General features: G+C 43.4%; 1 protein-coding gene across 7 annotated transcripts in view; it reads right to left on the minus strand.

Annotated features, from left to right (window-relative positions):
* COL11A1 (collagen type XI alpha 1 chain) overlaps nt 1-20669 on the minus strand; it is a 782075-nt gene that overhangs the window by 299903 nt on the left and 461503 nt on the right. The window contains exon 1 of one of the 7 annotated variants that reach the window (XM_068240021.1): nt 104-491. The exons of the other annotated variants lie outside the window; for them this stretch is intronic. Within the exon in view, the coding sequence (XP_068096122.1) occupies nt 104-218 (115 nt within the window). The 5' untranslated portion in view covers nt 219-491. Of the gene's footprint in view, nt 1-103; nt 492-20669 lie in introns of those variants that run through there. 7 annotated transcript variants of the gene reach the window in all.

Raw genomic sequence — 20669 nt, forward strand, 5'->3', positions numbered from 1 at the left:
CATCCTGATGAGGTTTACAACTTTTTTTATCCAGGTTTGTGATATATCCTGGGATTTAGAGGGATGAAGGGGAGACCCCATTGTCCCCTGAATTTTCTCTTACCTCCTCTGACCTCTGCAGCTTGAAATAGGAAAGTCAAAGTGATGAGAATTAGGGAGCTAAGGGAGGAATCCCGCAACCTCCTTTTCGTTTTCCACCTTGTGTTCCACCTCTCCATCTCCAACTCCAAAAATACTGGGATCAACCCAGCAGACAAGGAAGCTCAGGATTCAATCTACAGCACCAACTCCTTCCAAAAGTCCAGGAGGTGATCACTACACAGCCATAAGGAGGAAGAAACCCAAAAGTCTGACAAGGGGGAGGGGGGCTTGGGGTGGCCTTTCTTCTTCTTTGCCCAGCTGAGATGTGTTCCTCCCCAGTCCCCTGCCTGCAGACTGAAGAAGGTTTGAGGGCTTTAATCAAAATGCAAAGCTCCCTCTCTCCTCCTAAAGTCCCACCGTCAGAGGGCTGGGCTAAGACCCCACTGCTAGGTTTCTAAGTCTCCCCCTGCCAGCAAATAGTATGCAGCTTCCAAAAATCCAGGACCCTCCCCAAAGACCAGGTTGTCCGGCCCCATCGCCCACCCTCCCGAAATAGAGGTTCGAGACTACAGCAGTGTGAGAATAGAAAAGATTGCAGGAGAGGGTGTCAGCTTCAGGCTGTCGATCTTCCCAGCCCCGATCTCAACCTGTCTGTTTCTGGATGTCTTCTCCTGGTGGAAAGGAATGGATACCGTTTTTTCATTACCCTGGCATCAATAATCACATAATAACGCCATAACGTCCCGCCACCTGCTCGATGTATTGCTGTGTGCTGGACAAACTTCATGATCTGACTCCACAAAGTTGTCTGCATGCCTGCTATCTCAGTTTGCTGCAGCTTTCAACTCACTGCAAGTGTTTAGCTGTGCCAGGGCTGTTCTGTACCACAAGTGCTGCTTTCCTTACTGATAAGGTGGCTGCACGCTAATTTTTAAACACTGGATTGACGTGTACTTTATTGGCAGATGTTATACGATATGATGGAAATTTTGTTTTCATTTTGCATTTTTTTATGCAGATAAAAATGTAAACACACTTGGATGTTTATGTCAACAATACTTACACTTCAGTGTTTATATTAAAGCACCAACAGATGTGTCAGTCAGCTGGCTTAGTCCACACTTGTGCAGATGCAGAACGGAAACGGAACGCGCATCTGCAAGGCGATTGCATTCCGACCATTCTGCATCCGCTTTGCGCAAAACTTAGCAAACTCTAATGCCAGGAGTACACCATGCAATTTCCTGCCAGATAGATGGCTCGATAGATAATTTCTGAAAGGTCCGATCTGATTTCCGATCATTTTTCTGATCGATTTGTATAGAAGTGATCAGAAAATCGATCAAAATCAGATCTGTCAGATATTATCTATTGACCCATTTATGTGACGGGAAATTGCATGGTGTATTTCTGGCATTAAAGGACATACAAGGTGAAGAAATAATCTATCTTTACTTACCTGGATTATGGAGTATGGGTCCCGCTGGCAGCCTCTGCAGTATCGCCAGCCCAGAATGGGTCAGCGTCTTCTGTGCGTGCATGGGCTTGCACCTGCGCTGCGTGCAGATGCACCCTCGTCATTGGGAGCGCTCTATTCTGGTGCACTCCCATGCATGCACAGAAGACGCCGACTCTTCTCTAATACTGCAAAAGGCTGCCAGCAGGACCCGGAAAAGACCGGAGCTGCAGCAAGGGACACACATAACTACTAGGGGCTGGAAGAAGCCCCAGGCCATACACACATAGGCCTTGATGCATGTAACAGCACTAAATATGCCGTGCACACACAGTGCAGGTTTATATTACCGAGTGAGCGGAGTACAGGGGTTGAGCTAAGAGTGCATAGCGCAGCAGTCACATGCACACGCTACACTGATATAACCTGCACTGTGCGCATGTGATAATATTGACCCACGCTGTTTGTGCGCAGTATATTTAACACAGTTTTATGCATCAAACTCATAGATTTCTGCCCAATTTGGCAAACAGATCAATCCCTCTCTGGTCTGAATCCGATCAGAGAGGGAGTGATTCCCCCCATCCACTGCACACAGAGGCCCATATGCAATTACATTTTTCACCTAGGTGATATTTTCACAACTTGGAAATAAAATACCTTTTAAACCACCAGCAAGTAAGAAAATACTCAAAATGATTTTGAAAGTACTTATTCATCTACTTTGTGGTACTTTTTCAATCGCAAAGTGCAGAACATTATTTTAAACTAGGTGACCTAAGCCCGTTTAAAAACGGGCTTTAGGTATGTCACCGCCGCACGTGAGCGCGCATGCGCACACACAGGGACATGGGAGCAGGGATGAGCAGAACCTACGCCAGTGCGAATTTACGCATCGTAGTTCGCATCTACGCATCGTAGTTCGTAGGTGAAGTTTCAAAACTACACTTATGAATTTGCGCATAGCGAAGTACCGCTACACATAGCGTATGCCCACTATGCCTAGTTAACAAGTGTATTGCGTAGTGAACTACGAATGCGTTACTCGCGTCTAATTTTCCACGTGCAATTGTATGCTTAAAAATTTACGCATTGGAAAGGGGAATGTACGTATAGAAAAGTTCCCGGTATAAGCATTTAAAGATGAATTAATGCGTAATCATTTTCTGCATACAGGCATAAGTATCCGCATACAATACGCTTCGCACTACGCGTAATTGTGTATTTTAACGCGTAGTCTACGAAATGGATACGAAACAAATATTTGATTTCAAAACTGTAGTTTGGCGAAGCGTAGTTCCAGCGTAGCAAAGTTGGCTGACTACGACCATCGGGCAGAGACACTTAGGTTTTATTAGGTAAGATACAAGATGAAAAATTATCACCTAGGTCCTAGGCAGTGGCGTAGCTAAGGAGTTTTGGGCCCCGATGCAAGTTTTACAATGGGGCCCCCAAGCACTCTATACATAGCAATTGATACGGCGCACCAAAACCTGCCAATGGCAGCTACAGTGTCTGAGGTGCAAGAAGGGGATGGGGAACAGTACAACTATTCAAAGTATCTATAGAAGTGGTTATTATGAGCACAGGACCAATAGAGAGCTAATACTGTAGTTGAGGGAGGGCCCTTCGGGGCCCCTCTGGCCCAAGGGCCCCAATGTGGTTGCTACCTCTGCAACCCCTATTGCTATGCCCCTGGTCCTAGGAGAAAATTCAGGAGAAAAAAAGAATTGCATATGGACCAGAGTTTCAATAGCTGTAGTACAATATCAGTGACAGTAATCCTAAATACTTCTATCGTCTATCATAATGTAACTCCCTGGTGTTCAATTTCCCCAGGATTTCTTTGCAAAAAGTAATCTAATTACTTTCAAATAGTTTTCAAGCATTTTTTTTGTACTTAATTTTTTTTTTTAATATTGTATTCAATACAGGCTATTGTATTAAATTCAATAAAAAAAAATAGCTTGCCGCCAGATGTTGATGACGTTGCGTGACCCCCTGGCGTCATCAACACCAATCACCGGGGAACATGCCATCGCTGAGGGAGAAACAAATCCACCAAGGGACTTGGAAGAAGATGCTGGGGGAGCTATCGGAGGTACACGACGAGGGATCAGCATGCCAATGGTGAGTAAAAGCCGACTCGAGTATAAGACTCCTTCATGTCTCCCCTATGTGCATGATGCAGAGTGCGCATTGGAAGCTAAGCTTCCAATCAGGGCAATTTTTAGGCTAAATTGGTCCCAGGATGAGGATGTACAAATTGCGACCCTCAATCCCAGTATAGGAAGCCAGGTATAAGTGTCCCCTGTATAGGTAGCCTGGTATAAGTGCCCCAGTATAGGTTATCCAGCTATAGGTGTCCCAGTATAGGTTATCCAGTTATAGGTGCCATAATATAGGTTAGCCAGGTATTAGTGTCCCTAGTATAATTAGTCAGCTGTAGGTGCCCCAGTATAGGTATGCCAGCTATGTGGGCCACAGTATTGGTTATCCATGTATAAATGCCCCCAGTAAGGGTTCGCCAGCTATACATGGTCCAGTATAGGTTATCCAGGTATAAGTATCTCCAGTATAGGCAAGCTAGCTATAGGTGCCCCTGTATAGGTTATATACCAGTACAAGGATATGTATAAAATATATTGAAGAAACTCAAAAAGAGTATATGAAAAAATACAAAAAGTCTTTATTGAAGACAAAAATCGTGATGTTAATTACTGCTGCATGTTCGCCATTCTCTACTATGGAATATGCTTCTTGAAGGATGCCTTTTATGAATATTTTGCACGATTTTTGTCTTCAATAAAGACTTTTTGTATTTTGCATATACACTTTTTGAGTTTCTTCAATATCTTTTATACATATGCTTGTACTGGTATAAAGTTTATGTGGGTGTTGTGGCACACCTCTAAGGATATTGTCCTTTATACCTCCCTTTATGCAGAATATGGTTGTCAGCCAGTATAGGTTAGCCAGGTATAGCTGTACGCAGCAGAGGATGATCATCGCTGGAGAGAGGCACATGAGTAATACTCACAATGCTCTTCTTATAGCACAGCCGGGGGTTCTGTGGGGGGGGGGGGGGGGGGGTTGGATCTGTACGGGGACTGTAACGATTGGTGTCAGAACTCTGATTATTGGTGATCTGCAGTATCACCAAGAATGCAGATATATACCCGATTATTGATGATCTGCAGTAATCAGATATATTGCTAACCTCTGGACACCTATGGATATGTGAGTTTTTAGTGTAACAATAATACTTTGAGTAATGTACCTGCTGAGCAGGCGATATACAGTACAGAGACACCGCTCTGGGAACACAGGAACCTTCCAGCAGCCTGAGGCTCTCCAAGGGGAGGAGTCAGACTGGAGACGGGAAGGGCCTAGGAGAGGGTGACACCTAAGATGGATGTCACTATCTGATCTGGAGACTATCTCTTAAGGGGAGAGATAGCTCTCGAGGTCGGGCACGCCGGGTCGGCAACACACTGACAAATAAAGTACAAAGACAGAAGGCTGATTCGGTATCCAAGTCAAGCAGAGTCTGGCAACTGAATATCAGATATACGAGGTACCGAATCAGAAGACAGAGGAGTAGTCAGAAAAGCTATAAGTCATAACATAAATCAACAATGCCTATTCTGGGTGCGAGGTCCTTGGTCTCAGCACCCCGGAACTAGTCTGAAGAATACACAGATGATAATACAATTCCCTAAGCTGAGTGCGAGGTCCGTAGTCTCAGCACCCTGGAACTAGTCTGAAGTATAACACAGATGATAACAGTTCCCTAAGCTGGATGTGAGGTCCTTGGTCTCTACACCCTGGAACTAGCTTAAGGTATAACAGAATACAATTCAAATAATCTGGCTAAGTGTGTATTCCCAGGTCCACCTGGTTCAAACACACTGAGGATCTGACTAGATCTGAATGCTTCCACGTAGTGATCGCAATATCAGACAATTTGCATGTGAACAGCAGGAACTATATATGGAGTAGTGCTCTCCAGCACCACCCCTAATTGCTCAACCAATAGTATCCCGCTCAGGAGTCAGCTGATCGGCGTAGTCAGCTGACTCTTCCTGCTTAGTATAAGAATTCTGCCTCTCAGCGCGCGCGCGTGTATTCCTAAGCCTATGTGCACTAACAGACTCAGCCATACCAGCCACACGCTGCCGCGTGCAGCCACCTTACTGTTGTATGCGGCGGCTTTTCCGCGTTCTGCCCTGCCGCCAAACACACGCTTCCACGTACCAACCGCTGCACTGGACGCGGAATCAGTCGCCTGCTCAGTAGCACCTGTGGCGGCTTTTCCGCGATCTCTCACAGGGACGTAAAGGGAAATGCCGCCGCACTGGTCTGCTCTGCTGGCTCCATGTGGGCTTCCCTAGGACTGCTGGATGCTTGTTGACACACTGTGGGTAGCACAGATAGCTACCCACAGTGTGCTGACAGGCATCCATCAGTCCTAGTGAGGCCCATAGAAGCAAAAAAAAAAAAAAAAAAGCCAGCGGAGCAGAGCAGTTTTAAATCTCCATCATGGCATGCCAAGCCTGACTCGTCCTTTCCGATATTAGCAACTTTTACCTGGAGGAGTCAGGCTCATCATTACCTCCAGGTAGGTTAATCCTCCTCTAGCTATGCCTAACACTAACCCCCCTATCATTATTTAACATTAACTCCGCCACACACACCACTAATTGAAACCGCTAATTCAGTCCACCAATAAATCCCACTGCTACCACCACTAAGTATTGTGCGCCAAAAATTCAACAGCTGGTGCTGTCATGTAATTATTCTCTATGAGGAGCCAAAATTAACATTTGCGAGTATGCGCCATAATTACCTGTCTCACCTATCCTGAACTCTCCTAACCCATGAAATTACTGATACCTACTGGAATAGAGAGTTGTTGGATTTCAGTACTCTGGCAGTGACTCAGCCTGATTTCGTTTGAGACATGGCCAGCTGTGGAGGCATCTATCTGCACAGTAAGCAAGGTGGTTTCCAAGAGGCCTAGAGCTTAGCACTGTAGTTCTACATGAATAGATGCCATTTGGCGCTCTGAAACCGAGATACACAGCTCAGGCACAGTCTCATATTGACCTGAGGAAGCGGGCAGGTCCTGTGAAATGCGTTCATTAAATTACACAGATCAAGGTATCACCGTGTGATCCAAACAACTGCATGTAAATAGATGAGCAAAAGTGTAAGACAAATCATCACTTTCTTCACATATATGTACTATTTTGCAGTCTATACACAACCAGTTCTCTAGAACTTTTTAACAAGCAATAAATACACGGTATAACGTGAATATATGAATAGATATCAACATTTATTATATCAAAAATAGGAAAAAAATAAAACAATTAAAAACAGGAAACGTGTTACAGAGCCTGTTAATAATGCATTTCTGGCCGGCCAGTAACCCACTCGTACATGCCCAGTCAACTCAATCACACCACCTAACCCACTAGTTAATTCAAATTAGTGCTGCTGGTAAATCTTTGAAGATGTTACAAGGTATAGCTGTTGTTAATAATCATGCAAAGGTCCCAGTTCGTTTGTTAGATTCCAGAGGTTGCAAAGCAAGCGTGATAGCAAGCAATACATTCAGCACAGTTCTCATAGAGAATAAAGCCAAAGTGTCTCTATTGAAGGAACTTAGCAAGCTTGATAAATTAGCATAGGTTTGATGTCACCCACATCTCTGCCGGCAGTGTTGTACCTTATGATCAGCAGTCAGGTCATCTGTGGTGTCGGGGCCCGTGTATTAGGTAGAACCTGCGCAAAATGCGAGACTGGAAACGGCTTAGACTTGCAGCCGACTGGCATCCCAGCACGGCTGACTCAACTGTCTTTCAGGATCCGCAGCATCCACGCCATCTACACCGCTCACTCGGCTTAACTGAGCTCAGGCTGGACGTGTCGGCCAGATGCTAACAGGCTTCACCCACCAACGCGTTTCACGCCGTGGGCGTTTCTTCAGGGTGTGACCACACTTCCCCTGTGTCATCTCATATATACCAAGGCAGCGTCACTATCGCTTGTTAAAAAGTCCTGTGAAACGAGTTGTCTTTTTTTTTTTTTTTTTTTTTTGGTGCCTAACAATAAAAATCCAAAATACATGTAAAGATAAACTTTCCAAATTCAACAATCCAATATTTAAATATTGTCAGCAAGTAAAAAAGGTTGTTCTTACAAGATGTAATATAGCAAGATTAGAGGAGTGTTACAGTAACTTAAAATTAAACCTTCAGCTCTTGGGGATTGGGGATTGGGGGATAAAAATTTTCACTTATTACCCCATTTGTTTGGCAGGTAAACCTAAATTCCACAATGCCCAAATAGCTGTCTTGGTAACAAAAAAAATGGTTTGATGAAGCACTTCAATAGCATCACTGTTAATTTGCCACTATCCACCCAATGGAAATTAACAGATATAAGCCTTGTTGGGTGCCTCGTATTTCATTTGGATGCCATTACTCGGTTACAGCTACGCTACAAAATAGTCGAATGCAAGTGTCTATTGAATGTTCTGTATCAGTGACTTTGAAATGAAGGTTTTGGATAGGTTTAGATGCTATTTTAAGAAGTAAAAGGTTAGGTGAAATGGATTTGGGAGATTAGTGTTAAGAAGTTAGGGTTATATGTTAAATAGGACTATATATTGGGGAAGGCTAGGTTTAGGCATATGGAAGGGTCATGCATATGGAAGGGGTAGATTACAGTGACTCAATAGGTACAAATTAAGGTTTAGGGTGGGAAGGAGCTTGGTTTAGGGTTAGGCAAAACACTAAGGGATAGTATTTAATTTAGGTATCTCAAAAAAGAATGACATTTTTTATGGTTAGCCAATCAATATAGAAAATTGTCAGAAACCCAGATGGAAATGCCATTGCAAAGTTGATAGTAGAATACTGATATTAACGGTTGGCAAAAGTTGTTCTTCTAAAATGGGTTCCACTGTGAGATAGCAGCTGTGTGCACGTTTAACATATTCTCTTGCTGCTGGTTCATAGACACAGCTTTAGTGAGAAAAACAGCCATTTGTTAATTTTCAGCAAAAACACTACATTGTGCACATTGTGCATTCAAGGGCAGGGAAATAACTACTAGGGAACAGGCTCTGTAGCCACGAAGGAGGTCCATTTTCCTACTTGGGTTCCTCCTCGGACACTTCTATGGCAACCACTAATGTAGAGTGAGTAGGAAAGCACCACCACCATTTTTAGACTAAGGCCCCGTTTACACTTAATCAGTTGGCACGCATTTTTTTTTCTTCTCCATAGCAGTGCAATGTGAAAAAGATTTCAGTTAAAACGCGTTAAGTGTGAACTGTGCCATAGGAAATCATGGGCATTACTTTGAAAATCAGTTGTCCTTTCAGTTATAACTTAGAGCAACTGATTAAGTGTAAACAGGGCCTTACCTGTCATTGTGGCCAGTGGTCCTCTCCTCTTGCCTATCTTACTTTTCCTTTCTTTGCATCCATATTGCCTTGCAGGCCAGGTGCTGTGATGCCACAGCAGTGCTAGATTGGCATGGAGACAAGACAATGTAGAAGTGAGAAGAGGGAAAGTGAGGCAGCCAGGAATAGAGAATCACTGCATGCCATGACAAGTGAAAATAAAATTGGTACCAGGACTTTTCTGCAATAAGTTTGCATGGGGTAAGGGGCAGAGATGGATTAAGACTAAATGGGGCCCAAAGCAAGGTAGTAGCTTGGACCCCTTATGGTCATTTTGGTAATCTGAGCTGGAAAAGAATGAGAGAAGGTGCACACTGGGCCCCTTGACTTTAATCAGGCCCCAAGTACTTGCCTAGGTTGCCTTGTAAATGATCCTGCTATGGTAGGGGGGAAATGAGAAAGGTATGGCACTACTGGGGGGGGGGGGGTATGTCTATACTGGGGAAGGTGGTTGGACATAGTGGGTGGTTATCCTTAAGTGTTGCTGGGGAGACCTATTATTTGTTGTTACACTCCTGTAGGAGATGGTAATCTCTTATGATTTCAGATGCCTATATCAATGCAGAATTTTGCATAGAATTCCAGTACATTAAAGGGTGAGGACTTCCAATTAATATGCGGCTTAAAGGGATACTTAAGTTTTACTTACCTGTGGCTTCTACCATCCCCCTACAGTCGCCCTGTGCCTGCACCGGTACTCAACGATCCTCTGGTCCCATGCTGCTGCTCAGTTTCACTTTCAGGGACTTAGTCTGTCACCGGCCACTGCGCCTGCACAGCCCTGGTCATGCGTATACTATTCTCGTTTGCGCTCCCATCAATGAGAAAATCCCATATGAGAAAATCTCTACTGCACCTGCGCATGACGCGAATAGTGACGGGACTGTGAACGAGGGTGCGTGCAGCCAGGGCTGCGTAGGCATAGTGATAGGCGACAGTCTCAGTTGCCAAAAGTGAAACTGAACTGCGGCAGGGGACCGGAGGATCCTTGAGTATTGGTGCGGGCACAGGGGACTGCAGGGGGCCGGTAAAAGCCCTAGGTAAGTAAAACCGCCTTTTTTATATGACTTAAGGTTTCCTTTAAAATCAGTAGAACATGTTTTCAGTTTTCAGATGAATAAAGAGTCACAGCTCTGTAATAATTGTCCCTAGTTGTTCAGAGGACTGTTTGATATTCAAATAACAATTTCATACATCATCACAATATGCAAACAAGGAATAGATTATTTTTTTTAAATGCACATGCACATTTTTAAATGCATTTGCTTTGATCTGCTTAGGACTGCTGCCCTAAAGCCCAATTTCATTATTTTCTTTAACTACTGTTTATTCACAAACTTAACTGTGAAAAGCCACTCTATACTCACCCTCAATGATCTTTAACTTTAGGAACTTCAGGGTCCTGTGCAATTAAACACATGGAACGGTTGGAACCAATGGCTCTGGCTACAAATGGTATGGTCCTACTGACTTAATCCCTTTCCCTCCAACTCTCTATTCCAAATCTGAGAAACCTCTGCATTGCTCTTACATTGCTGTATCCCCAACCTGCAGATAGTCATAGAGCCACCCCAAACCTCTTTGGTTTTGAACAGCTCTCTCCTAACTCCTTATTCCCAGACCAGGGGAAGGAGGTGATCTGTGTCTGTAGCAGCCATGCGCCTCCTCCTCAATCTACAGTGAAGGAGTGAAGGGAGGGGGTAAGTAGAACAAGCAGCACACTTCCTCCTAACTGTCACTGGGGGAAACCAGGCTACTGCCACAACAACGCCATTGTCTGTCTCCTAAACCTGGAGGGGAACCAGACGGACGCTCCAGCATGACAACATAGTCACTGCTGGAATTTTTTAGGTCGGGGGGGGAGGGGGGGGGGGAAGAGTTGACCTCCTTTACATTATTTAGGGAGTGTTAAAAGAAGAGTTAAGTGTAAATATCATGCCTTTGGTTTTCTAATAACAGCATGAAATCTCTTTATCCAACAACAAGTCATAATAATCCATGCCTGGCACTGATGAGGAGCAACCACTCCAAAACAGCTGTATGCATGTTGGATTAGTAAGACTGTGAAATTAACAGGCCACATAGGCACACTTTGCACTCCAGCCGCTTTGGATGTATGTTTGGCTTTCAGGCTCAAAGGTCTGACTTTCATATTCAGCACTGATGCCTCATGGGAGAGCTTTCTTGCTTACATAAAATGGAATAATTGCAAATACAATACTTTTTTTTAATGAGGAAAAATCATATCTAATAACAAGTTAGAGGAATATGAGCAAATTAAACAGAGGTGGGGCAGAGGATCAACTCTGTATAGAAAAATCCCCACCACAAACAGCAAGGACCAGTTAATGCATACATAATCTGTACAACAATGGACTTGCATCAGTAGCATAAACATTTAAAAACACATACACAAATGCACCCCCAAAAAAATCATAAATCAAAAGCGTGCATTGGCATACTGCCTGTAGGGATACAAAAGGCTTGATTCACAAAAGAGTGCTAACTGTTAGCACGGCCGTTTTCGCGTAAATTTTCGCATTGCGCGCGATCGTGAATTTTCGCGCGAAATAGATTTTTTCGTGCAAAAATTCGCGATCACGAGCGAAAATTCACGCAAAAACGGACGTGCTAACAGTTAGCACTCTTTTGTGAATCAAGCCCAATATCTTGACTGGGTACCCAGTAATAAACATCCAGATTAACATTATTTATTGCATAGAGAGTAATAGTGCAAATAAAAATACAAAATACCAAATGATCAAGCAAATAGTAATATGAATATGTTAATATTTTATGAATCAATAATAATATGAATATGAATAAAAAGTACTATGTAGCATACAACATGGACACAATAATTATATGTTTGTGCAGAACACAATGAAAAAATGGTGCACAAAATTCATAAAATACGTTACAATGAAGAACTGTTCTACATGTACCACAGGATTGCATCACACTATAGGAAATACCTGAAACTAGTAGTAATAATACACTTCAATAATAAAATGATGTTAGTAGGACCTACATTCACAGTGTGGTACAAAGTAAAACCAAAGTAGATTGACATCACAGTGTCAAAGCAAAACCTCAAATTATTTAAAAAAACAAAAACATATATGTGGTAGGGCAAAAATGTGTTGGGCACAACTCTACTCATCACAGGGTGTAATGCGTCTAGTGAAAAATGGCGCCAGCAAAATAATGGCGCCCCCTTGTGCCCGATATATGTTTAAAACGATATTTATCGTTTTAAAGGTTAAAATAGTGCAGACCTTTTGAACGAAATTTATCGTTTTAAAACTTTTTTTTTGTCCTGCATGAACGATATTTGTCGTTTTAACCCTTGCTTTGCTGCCGTTTGGAAAATATCTGCCTGCCGGCTTTAATGTTTAATAGCAAAGCCCCCTTAAAAGTTAAAAACACCAAATTTGCAGGTAATGTTAAGAAGAAAATTGTGAACAAGAGGAAATTTTTTTTTTTAAAAAAGACCTTATAGTTTTTGAGAAAATCGATTTTGAATATTCTTCTTCTGACCGTGGGAAAATTAAACGCCCGCCGACTTTAGCGGTTAATAGCAAAGCCCCTTTAAATGCCAGAAACACCAAATGTGTAGGGAATGTTAAGAAGAAAATTGTGAACAAGAGGAAACATTTTTTTTTCAAAAAGACCTTATAGTTTTTTAAAAAAAACGATTTTAAATCTTCAAAGAGGAAAATGTATCTATTTAAATCGCGTACTGACATTTCCGCGGCGGAAACAATTCCCACCGACTTTAGCAGTTAATAGCAAAGTCCCCTTAAATCCTAGCAACCCCAAATTTGCAGGATATGTTAAAAAGATACTGGGAAACAATATTTAAAAAAAAATTGAAAAACATTTTTTTTTAAATTTAAATTTTTGGGTTATGTTCAGAGTGTGGGAAATTTTTGAAAAAAATGACGTGGGGTCCCCCCTCCCGAGCCTCTGTAACCTCCTCGTCCCCCATGCAGGCTGGAATAGGCAGAATGCGGAGCCCCGGACGACTGGGCCTTCGCACCCTGAGCTATACCAGCCCGCATGGTCCATGGTATGGGGGGGCTTCGGGGGGGAGGGGCGGCCAAGCCTTCCCCTCCCCCCCAGAGCCCTTGTCCAATCCATGGACAAGGGGCTCTTCCCCACCTCCGGTGCCCCAGGAGGAGGTGGGGGCGACGACTCCCTGGGGGGGGGGTTCATGGTGGCATCTGGGAGTCCCCTTTAAGAAGGGGAACCCAGATGCCTGCCCCCTCCCAGGAGAAATGAGTATAGGGGTGCAAAGTACCCCTTACCCATTTCCATAAAGGGTTAAATGAAATAAAAACGCAACAACGAGAAAAGTCCTTTAATGTTCTAAATTAACCACAAATACTTACCTGTACCTTTAAGAAAAAAATCCCAAGCCAATTAGGTCCCACGACAGTATCCTCCATCTTGCGATCTTCAGAAATACTTACCTGTACCTTTAAGAAAAAAATCCCACGCCATTATCCTCGGAAAAGGTCCCGCGCTATAATCTGTTATGTCCCACGATGACAGTATCCTCTGTCTTGCGATCTTCAGAAATACTTACCTGCACCTCTAAGAAAAAAATCCCACGCCAATCAGGTCCCACGACAGTATCCTCCATCTTGCGATCTTCTGATACATGTTGATTGAAGATCTCCGTCGCCCCGACGCCACACACGCCGTCTCCGCCGCACTGCTTTTAGCTATATTTAGTATAGCTAACAGCAAAAAGCATCTTTAAATTTTAGCTCCAATGGTCCCCATTGGTTCCTTAACAGACCAATGGGGATCAGGAGGATCCCCAATGCTCGATGAGGAACCAATGGGGAGCCTTGGAGCCAAAATTTAAAGATGCTTTTTGTTCTCAGCTATACAAAGTATAGCTGAGAGTGCATCTATATAGACGCATTACCTCTGGCTGCCGCTGCCCTCCCTGCCTCCACCCACCTGTCACCCACACCCATGATGGCACCCATGGGTGCATTGGGTGCCAGCATGGGTGATGGTGACAGGTGGGGAGAGGCAGGGAGGGCTGCGGGAGCTAGCGCTAATGCGTCTGTAATAGACACACTCTCAGCTATACTTAGTATAGCTGAGAGCAGTGCGGCGGAAGCGGCGTGTGTGGCGTCGGGGAGGCGGAGATCTTCAATCAAGATGTATCAGAAGATCGCAAGATAGAGGATACTGTCGTGGGACCTGATTGGCGTGGGATTTTTTCCTTAAAGGTACAGGTAAGTATTTGTTGTTAATTTAGAACATTAAAGGACTTTTCTCGTGGTTGTGTTTTTATTTCATTTAACCCTTTGTGGAAATGGGTAAGGGGTACCCCTATACTCATTTCTCCTGGGAGGGGGGTGGGCATCTGGGGATCAACTTCTTAAAGGGGACTCCCAGATGCCACCATGAACCCCCCCAGGGAGTCGTGGCCCGCACCTCCTTCTTGGGCACCGGAGGTGGGGAAGAGCCCCTTGTCCATGGATTGGACAAGGGCTCTGGGGGGGAGGGGAAGGCTTGGCCGTCCCTCCCCCCCGGAGCCCCCCCCATACCATGGACCATGCGGGCTGGTATAGCTCAGGGTGCAAAGCCCCAGTCGGCCGGGGCTCTGCATTCTGGCTATCCCAGCCTGCATGGGAGACAAGGGGTTACAGAGGCTCGGGAGGGGGGACCCCACGTCGTTTTTTTTTTAAATTTATTTCCCACACTCAGAACATTAAAAAAATAAAAATTGATACCAAATTTAAAAAAAAAAGATACAAATATAAATATAAACGATAAATTTCGTTTTGAAAGCCGGCGCCGTTTTTTAGCTGTCAAAAATGAAAAATTACTATCGATAGTGGTTCTCTATGGGGCGCCGTTTTTTAACTACGATAACTTGTGCCATTTTTAACGGACCCCGGGTGTAATATCACTTCATCTGAAGCTATTATGTTTTGGAAAAAATGAGAAAGTTCCTACCCTTGGGTTGAGGACAGGGCTAATGGATAGGAATAATGAATACTTCCTGTGTGTGAGGCAATGCCAAGATCCAGAAGAGCACACAAGGACAGTAGCAGAAAGAAGATGATATGTGCACTCTACACACAACCGAGGATGGAGTGCTCGTATCATTATACAGGAATGTCCATCTTGAACTACAAAGACAGAAAAGATAAAGGAGGAATCGTGTGTATCCCTACAGGGTCTTGGCAGGCCTAGTTATAGTTAGGGTGTTTTTAGGTACGGTATGTATGTTAGTTTCAAACCCTTTCAATTTTCTAAGAAAGAAGAAGATGAACAAAGAGATCTTACAGGTGCATACAAATGATATGTATTGTATATGTCTTTTTAGCATGTTCAATAACAGGTGCTGCAGTGGCGCACTCGCACCCATGCTCCTACGACCACACGCACACATGCCTGCACACGCACAAGCTCCAGCAGCTTGCACCCAACAACCCCCCGCACGCACTATGCTGTAAGGCTCTGCACTTTTGTACTGCTGCACACACGCACGGACACAAAAACTCCAGACTTTTTTTTACAAATTTACTTTACAAATCGCCAGTTGTGGGGCCTTGCTAGTGTGCTTGATCAGTCTCAAATTGGTTTGAGGAACATCAATCAGAGTTTAACGTGCTTCCATGGCCAGCTCAGCCCCCTGACCTCAATCCTGTCAAGCATTTGGGGGATGAAGTTGAAAGATCACTTCAAAGCTTGGAAACACCACCATCCACTCTGACCCAACTAAAGCTGGCCATTAATGGTCCAATTTCTAGCGAAAAATTGTTTGAGCGATCAGAAATTCTGATCGGATTGGTTGTAAATAATCTCCATTGGTGGACACAATCGATTATGAACGAGTGAAAAAAATGTCGCCCGACTGAATTTTCGTCGAACGAAAATTTGGATTTTCTTGGTGGTCGTGATAGATAGGAAGCAAAGATTGGTTAGTTGATGGTGTAGTGAACGATTTTTCGTCCGATCAGAATTTCTGATCGCTCAAACGATTTTTCGCTAGAAATTGGACAGTTAGTGGCCACCTTTAGAGCTGCCATTGTATCAGCATGGGCCAACATTCCTCAGCAATGGTATCAGCATCTTGTTAAAGGGAACCTTAACTGAATGGGGGGTAAAGAGTTTCACTTACCTGGGGCTATTACCAGCCCCCTGCAGCAGTCCTGTGCCCTCGGCGCCGCTCTGGAATCCTCTGGTCCCCCGCTGTCACTTAGTTTCGTATTTGACGACTCACCAGTCGCCGGCCGCCATGCGTATTATTGGACGCATTCACCAATGCAATTAGCGCTATTGCGGACCACAACGCGTACAAAAATACGCGTTGCCGCATATCTATGCGTGCGGAATGCGGCAACGCGTATTTTTGTACGCGTTGCGGTCCGCAATAGCGCTAATTGCATTGGTGAATGCGTCCAATAATACGCATGGCGGCCGGTGACCGGTGATTCGTCAAAAACGAAACTAAGTGACAGCGGGGGACCAGAGGATTCCAGAGCGGCGCCGAGGGCACAGGACTGCTGCAGGGGGCTGGTAATAGCCCCAGGTAAGTGAAACTCTTTACCCCCCGTTCAGTTAAGGTTCCCTTTAAGTCCATGCCAAGAAGAATATCGGCTATGATCAGACCTAAAGGTGGACCAACTAATTATTAGAGGGTGTGTCTAATTTTTTGGTCACTTGGTGTATTTTATTTTTTAAAGTGAGAAAAAAAACAAAAACATTTTAGCTTATCTATTACCTATGACAACAATGCCTCATTAAATTGAAGAACCATGCTAACTTAAGGCCTGGAATGATACATGGTCCCTTCCCTGTTAGCAAATCTAGTGCATACAATAAGGCTTTGTTCACATCTATAAAGTCGCAATCACTGACGCCAGCGTTTTGCGATTTTGTGAGTGATTATTTTTAGCGCCTCCCAGCGCTTACCTGCGTGCTATGATTTTTTTGTAAAAACGGTTTTCTAAGCTCTTTTGCAGAGCGATTTGTTTTTCACTTCCTGACACAAGCACGGACGTGAACTCTTTCACCAGGAAAAGAATAAATACAATGTATGTTATGTATTTATTCTAAAAAGCGCTGGGGAAATCGCTATTCAAAGCGCTTTTTGAAGCCCTATACCTTCCATTGAGGCAAATCGCTCCAAAAATGGTACAGGCAGTGCTTTGGTGAGCGGATCGGAATCGAACCGCTCAGATGTGAACACTCTCATAGGGAATCATTGCACAAGCACTTTAAATCGATGGCTCTTCAAAAAGGCGAAAACGCCCTAGGTGTGAACGAGCCCTTAGGGGTCGTTCACACTAGAGGCACTTTGTAATTTTTTTAAGCGCTGGCAATTTTTCAAAATCGCCCTGAAATTGCTTGTGCAATGATTCTCTATGAGAGAGTTCACAGAAAAGCATTGCATGTACCATTTTGGAGGCGATTTTGCCTCGATGGAAGGTATAGGAAAACCACAAAAAACTCACAAAATCGCTTTGTGCAGCGATTGCGTGAGCGTTTTTAAGTATAAATACATTGTATTTATTATTTTCCGGGTCAAAGAGTTCACTTCCGTGCTTGTGTCAGGGAGTGAATTAAAAAAACGCTCTGTATTCAACAAGTCTAAGTATTTTCAAATGCCTAGTGGGTTTCTATCACATAGTGCATTTATGTATGCATTTTCAAACATTGGTACAGTAGAATCTCTTTATAGTAAACTTTCAGGGACCTGGCAAAGTAATTTACTATGTTTACTTACTATATCAGTACTAGTCAAGCATAGTATATTAATAAAGGCAAATGGACCTGAGGACTGTGTTTACTATAGCCAGTGGTTTGCTATATCAGAGTTTACTATAACGAGATTCCACTGTATTTGGTTAGTAACAATAATGTTCTTTGCTTTATAGATTGTACATACATACATTGGATGGTGATTCATTTTTGCGGTGAGGTCTCTTTCTGTACTAAATTCTTCCTTAACCAATAGCATGATACATCACAGCCACTGATTGACAACACATGTATATGTAGCAGTCTACAGCCACTCGGTTACTTCCAGTATATTAGTCATTATTGAAAGACACATTTTCTGTCTGTCATTATATATCTCTACAGCAGACTTCTATTAGTCATACTCAATAACCTCATGAAAAATGATTACGGCTGTCCTGAGACTACATTTCAGTCTCCAGTCATCAGCCTATTGTCTGTAGATGACTATGCTTGCTACTAGGGATGATCAATAAGATGCAAATATTTCAGAGTTTATGCAAATGTGTGTAAATTTGTATGCAAATATATGCAGCTTGAAATATATGAGGGTATATTACTGTTATTTTTGCATATAAGGGCTTGCAATTATTGATACTGATAATAATATAATGAGGGGAAAAAAAAACAGAAAAAATACACCTTTATTTCCAAGTAAATTATTGTCACCACACATTTTACTAGGGACATAATTTAAATGATGGGATAACTAGGACAACACATACAGTACATACTGTACATAAGTAGATAAGTACTTTACCTACTTACATAATATATGTATGTATGCAATGTCAACTTTTTTAATTTCCGTGAATATTATATAATAAATGAACTACTTACTTCTTCTGACTGAAGCTAATCCTGATGTAATTTCCTCCCTTACTCTTTATTTCCCCTAGAAACTGCACTGTCATATCTAGCTTACTTTGTAAACATACTTTGTAGATCATATATCAACAGCTTCTCCCTTCTCAGCCTTGTGTCACACTGAACTGCCCTCAGCCAGTCAGTGACGAGCAGGAATGTGGGATAGGATATGACAAGCTTCCTTCTAATCGGCAATGTGCCAAATAGAGCCAGGCTGACTGAGATAAGATTTATTACAGCAGAAATATTTAAGATTAGATTGGAATGTTTGCAATACAGGGTTAGGTTACAGGCAGCTGCATAATAAACACAGAGCAGTGGGTAAATGGAATTCGATTTTATTGCTGACAATACCACTTGAAAATGCATAAAAAATGTCCCTATTCAATCAGCAATAACTTTATCCCTACTCACTACACCTAAATGATCTATATATCATTTTTTTCAAGACAAACCAGGCTTTCAATGGGGGTATTCAGTCCCAAGAACAATTTTGTTTTCTAGGCATTTTAATGGAAAAAAAATGAACAAAAATAAAAAAATGCATTATTTCTCAGTTTTTAACAATTCCAGTTTAAAAATAAAAAGTGCCACAGTGATAAAAACCATGCCACCAGTTTTATGTCCCCCCTAATATAGTCAGATGTGTCCTGAGTATCAGCCCAACCTTCCCAGTATAGCCAGATGTGACCCCAATATCAGCACCCCCAGTATAGTCAGATGTGTCCCTTGTATGTACCACCCCCCGGTACAGAGAGACAGTAACGCCGCCAGGATTGGCACCCCTCATTATAGGCAGATGTGTCCCCAGGATAAAAGTTCTCCCATTATAGCCATATGTGCCCCCAGAATTGCCCCCCCACCAATTATAGCCAGATGTGCCCCCAGTATTAGGTTACCCCCCCGCCAAATGACCAAATGAGCTCCCATTGTCAGATGCCCCCCCCCCCCCCCACCCCAGGTGACCACATGAGCTCCCATTGTCAGATGCCCCCCCAGTTACCCAGATGCCTGGCAGGTTTTTCACACAAAAAAATTACCCCCCCCCCCCCGTGTGGATAGCCAGATGTGCGCCCCCCCATTAGGCAGCCCCTCCATGCACAGATTGCCTAAAAAAATGTAAATCAAGCTGCCTCTCTCACCTTACATCGTTCCAGTGATCAGCCTGCAGCCCGAGTATCCGATCCCTGCTCTGCACTCAGCTGCATAATGCCGGTTACCCGGGTCCTGGCTTGATGACATCATCAAGCCGGGACCCAGGTAACCGGCAATACGCGGCTGAGTGCAGAGCGGTGATCAGAGGCTTGGGCTGCAGGCTGATCGCTGGAATGAGGTAAGGTGAGAGAGGCAGCTTGATTTTTTTTATTTTTTAGGCAATCTGTGCACGGAGGAGGGGGAGATGAAGGATCACGCTGTTTGCTACAGTAGTGATCCTTCATCTGCGGGGGGGTCACTAATTGGCTGCAAGGAAACATGTTCCCTTTCACTAATTAGTAAGGCAGCTGAGAGTGCCGGAGGATGCGCTTGGAAGCGCTCTGATGATGCACTGCAGGGCTTTAACTTAAAATCGTATATCTACGTCATTGTGGCTTGGAGTATGCCACAGATGACGTAGATATACTGTAGCGGTGGATTAAGTGGATATATTCAGTATGTACCCACTTTCTTGGAGCTGTACTTTAAAAGAATTACACACACTTTCTTGGAGCTCTACTTTAAAAAAAATGGAGTAGGGTAGAATGTGTGAAGAACAAAAAAGAGATGAGTGAACAGGAGCAGAAAATTAAGAAATAGGAAAAAGTGTTGCAGGAAGGCTCTGGTGGCAGAATGTGAGGTCTCATTCATATTGCTTAGAGTTCAGGTCAACGCTTGTCTGTAAAGACAAATTCCAAAATTCTTTGTGGCTTTCAGCCAATATGGAGACTTGACCACAGCTCTGCATTGCCCTATTCTTGTGTTTATCTTACCATTGGAATGAATGCTTAGCCTTTCTCATTGAAAAAGCAAGTT

Source organism: Hyperolius riggenbachi, chromosome 6 (genome assembly GCF_040937935.1).
Source record: "Hyperolius riggenbachi isolate aHypRig1 chromosome 6, aHypRig1.pri, whole genome shotgun sequence".
In the NCBI taxonomy this organism is placed as follows: Eukaryota; Metazoa; Chordata; class Amphibia; order Anura; family Hyperoliidae; genus Hyperolius; species Hyperolius riggenbachi.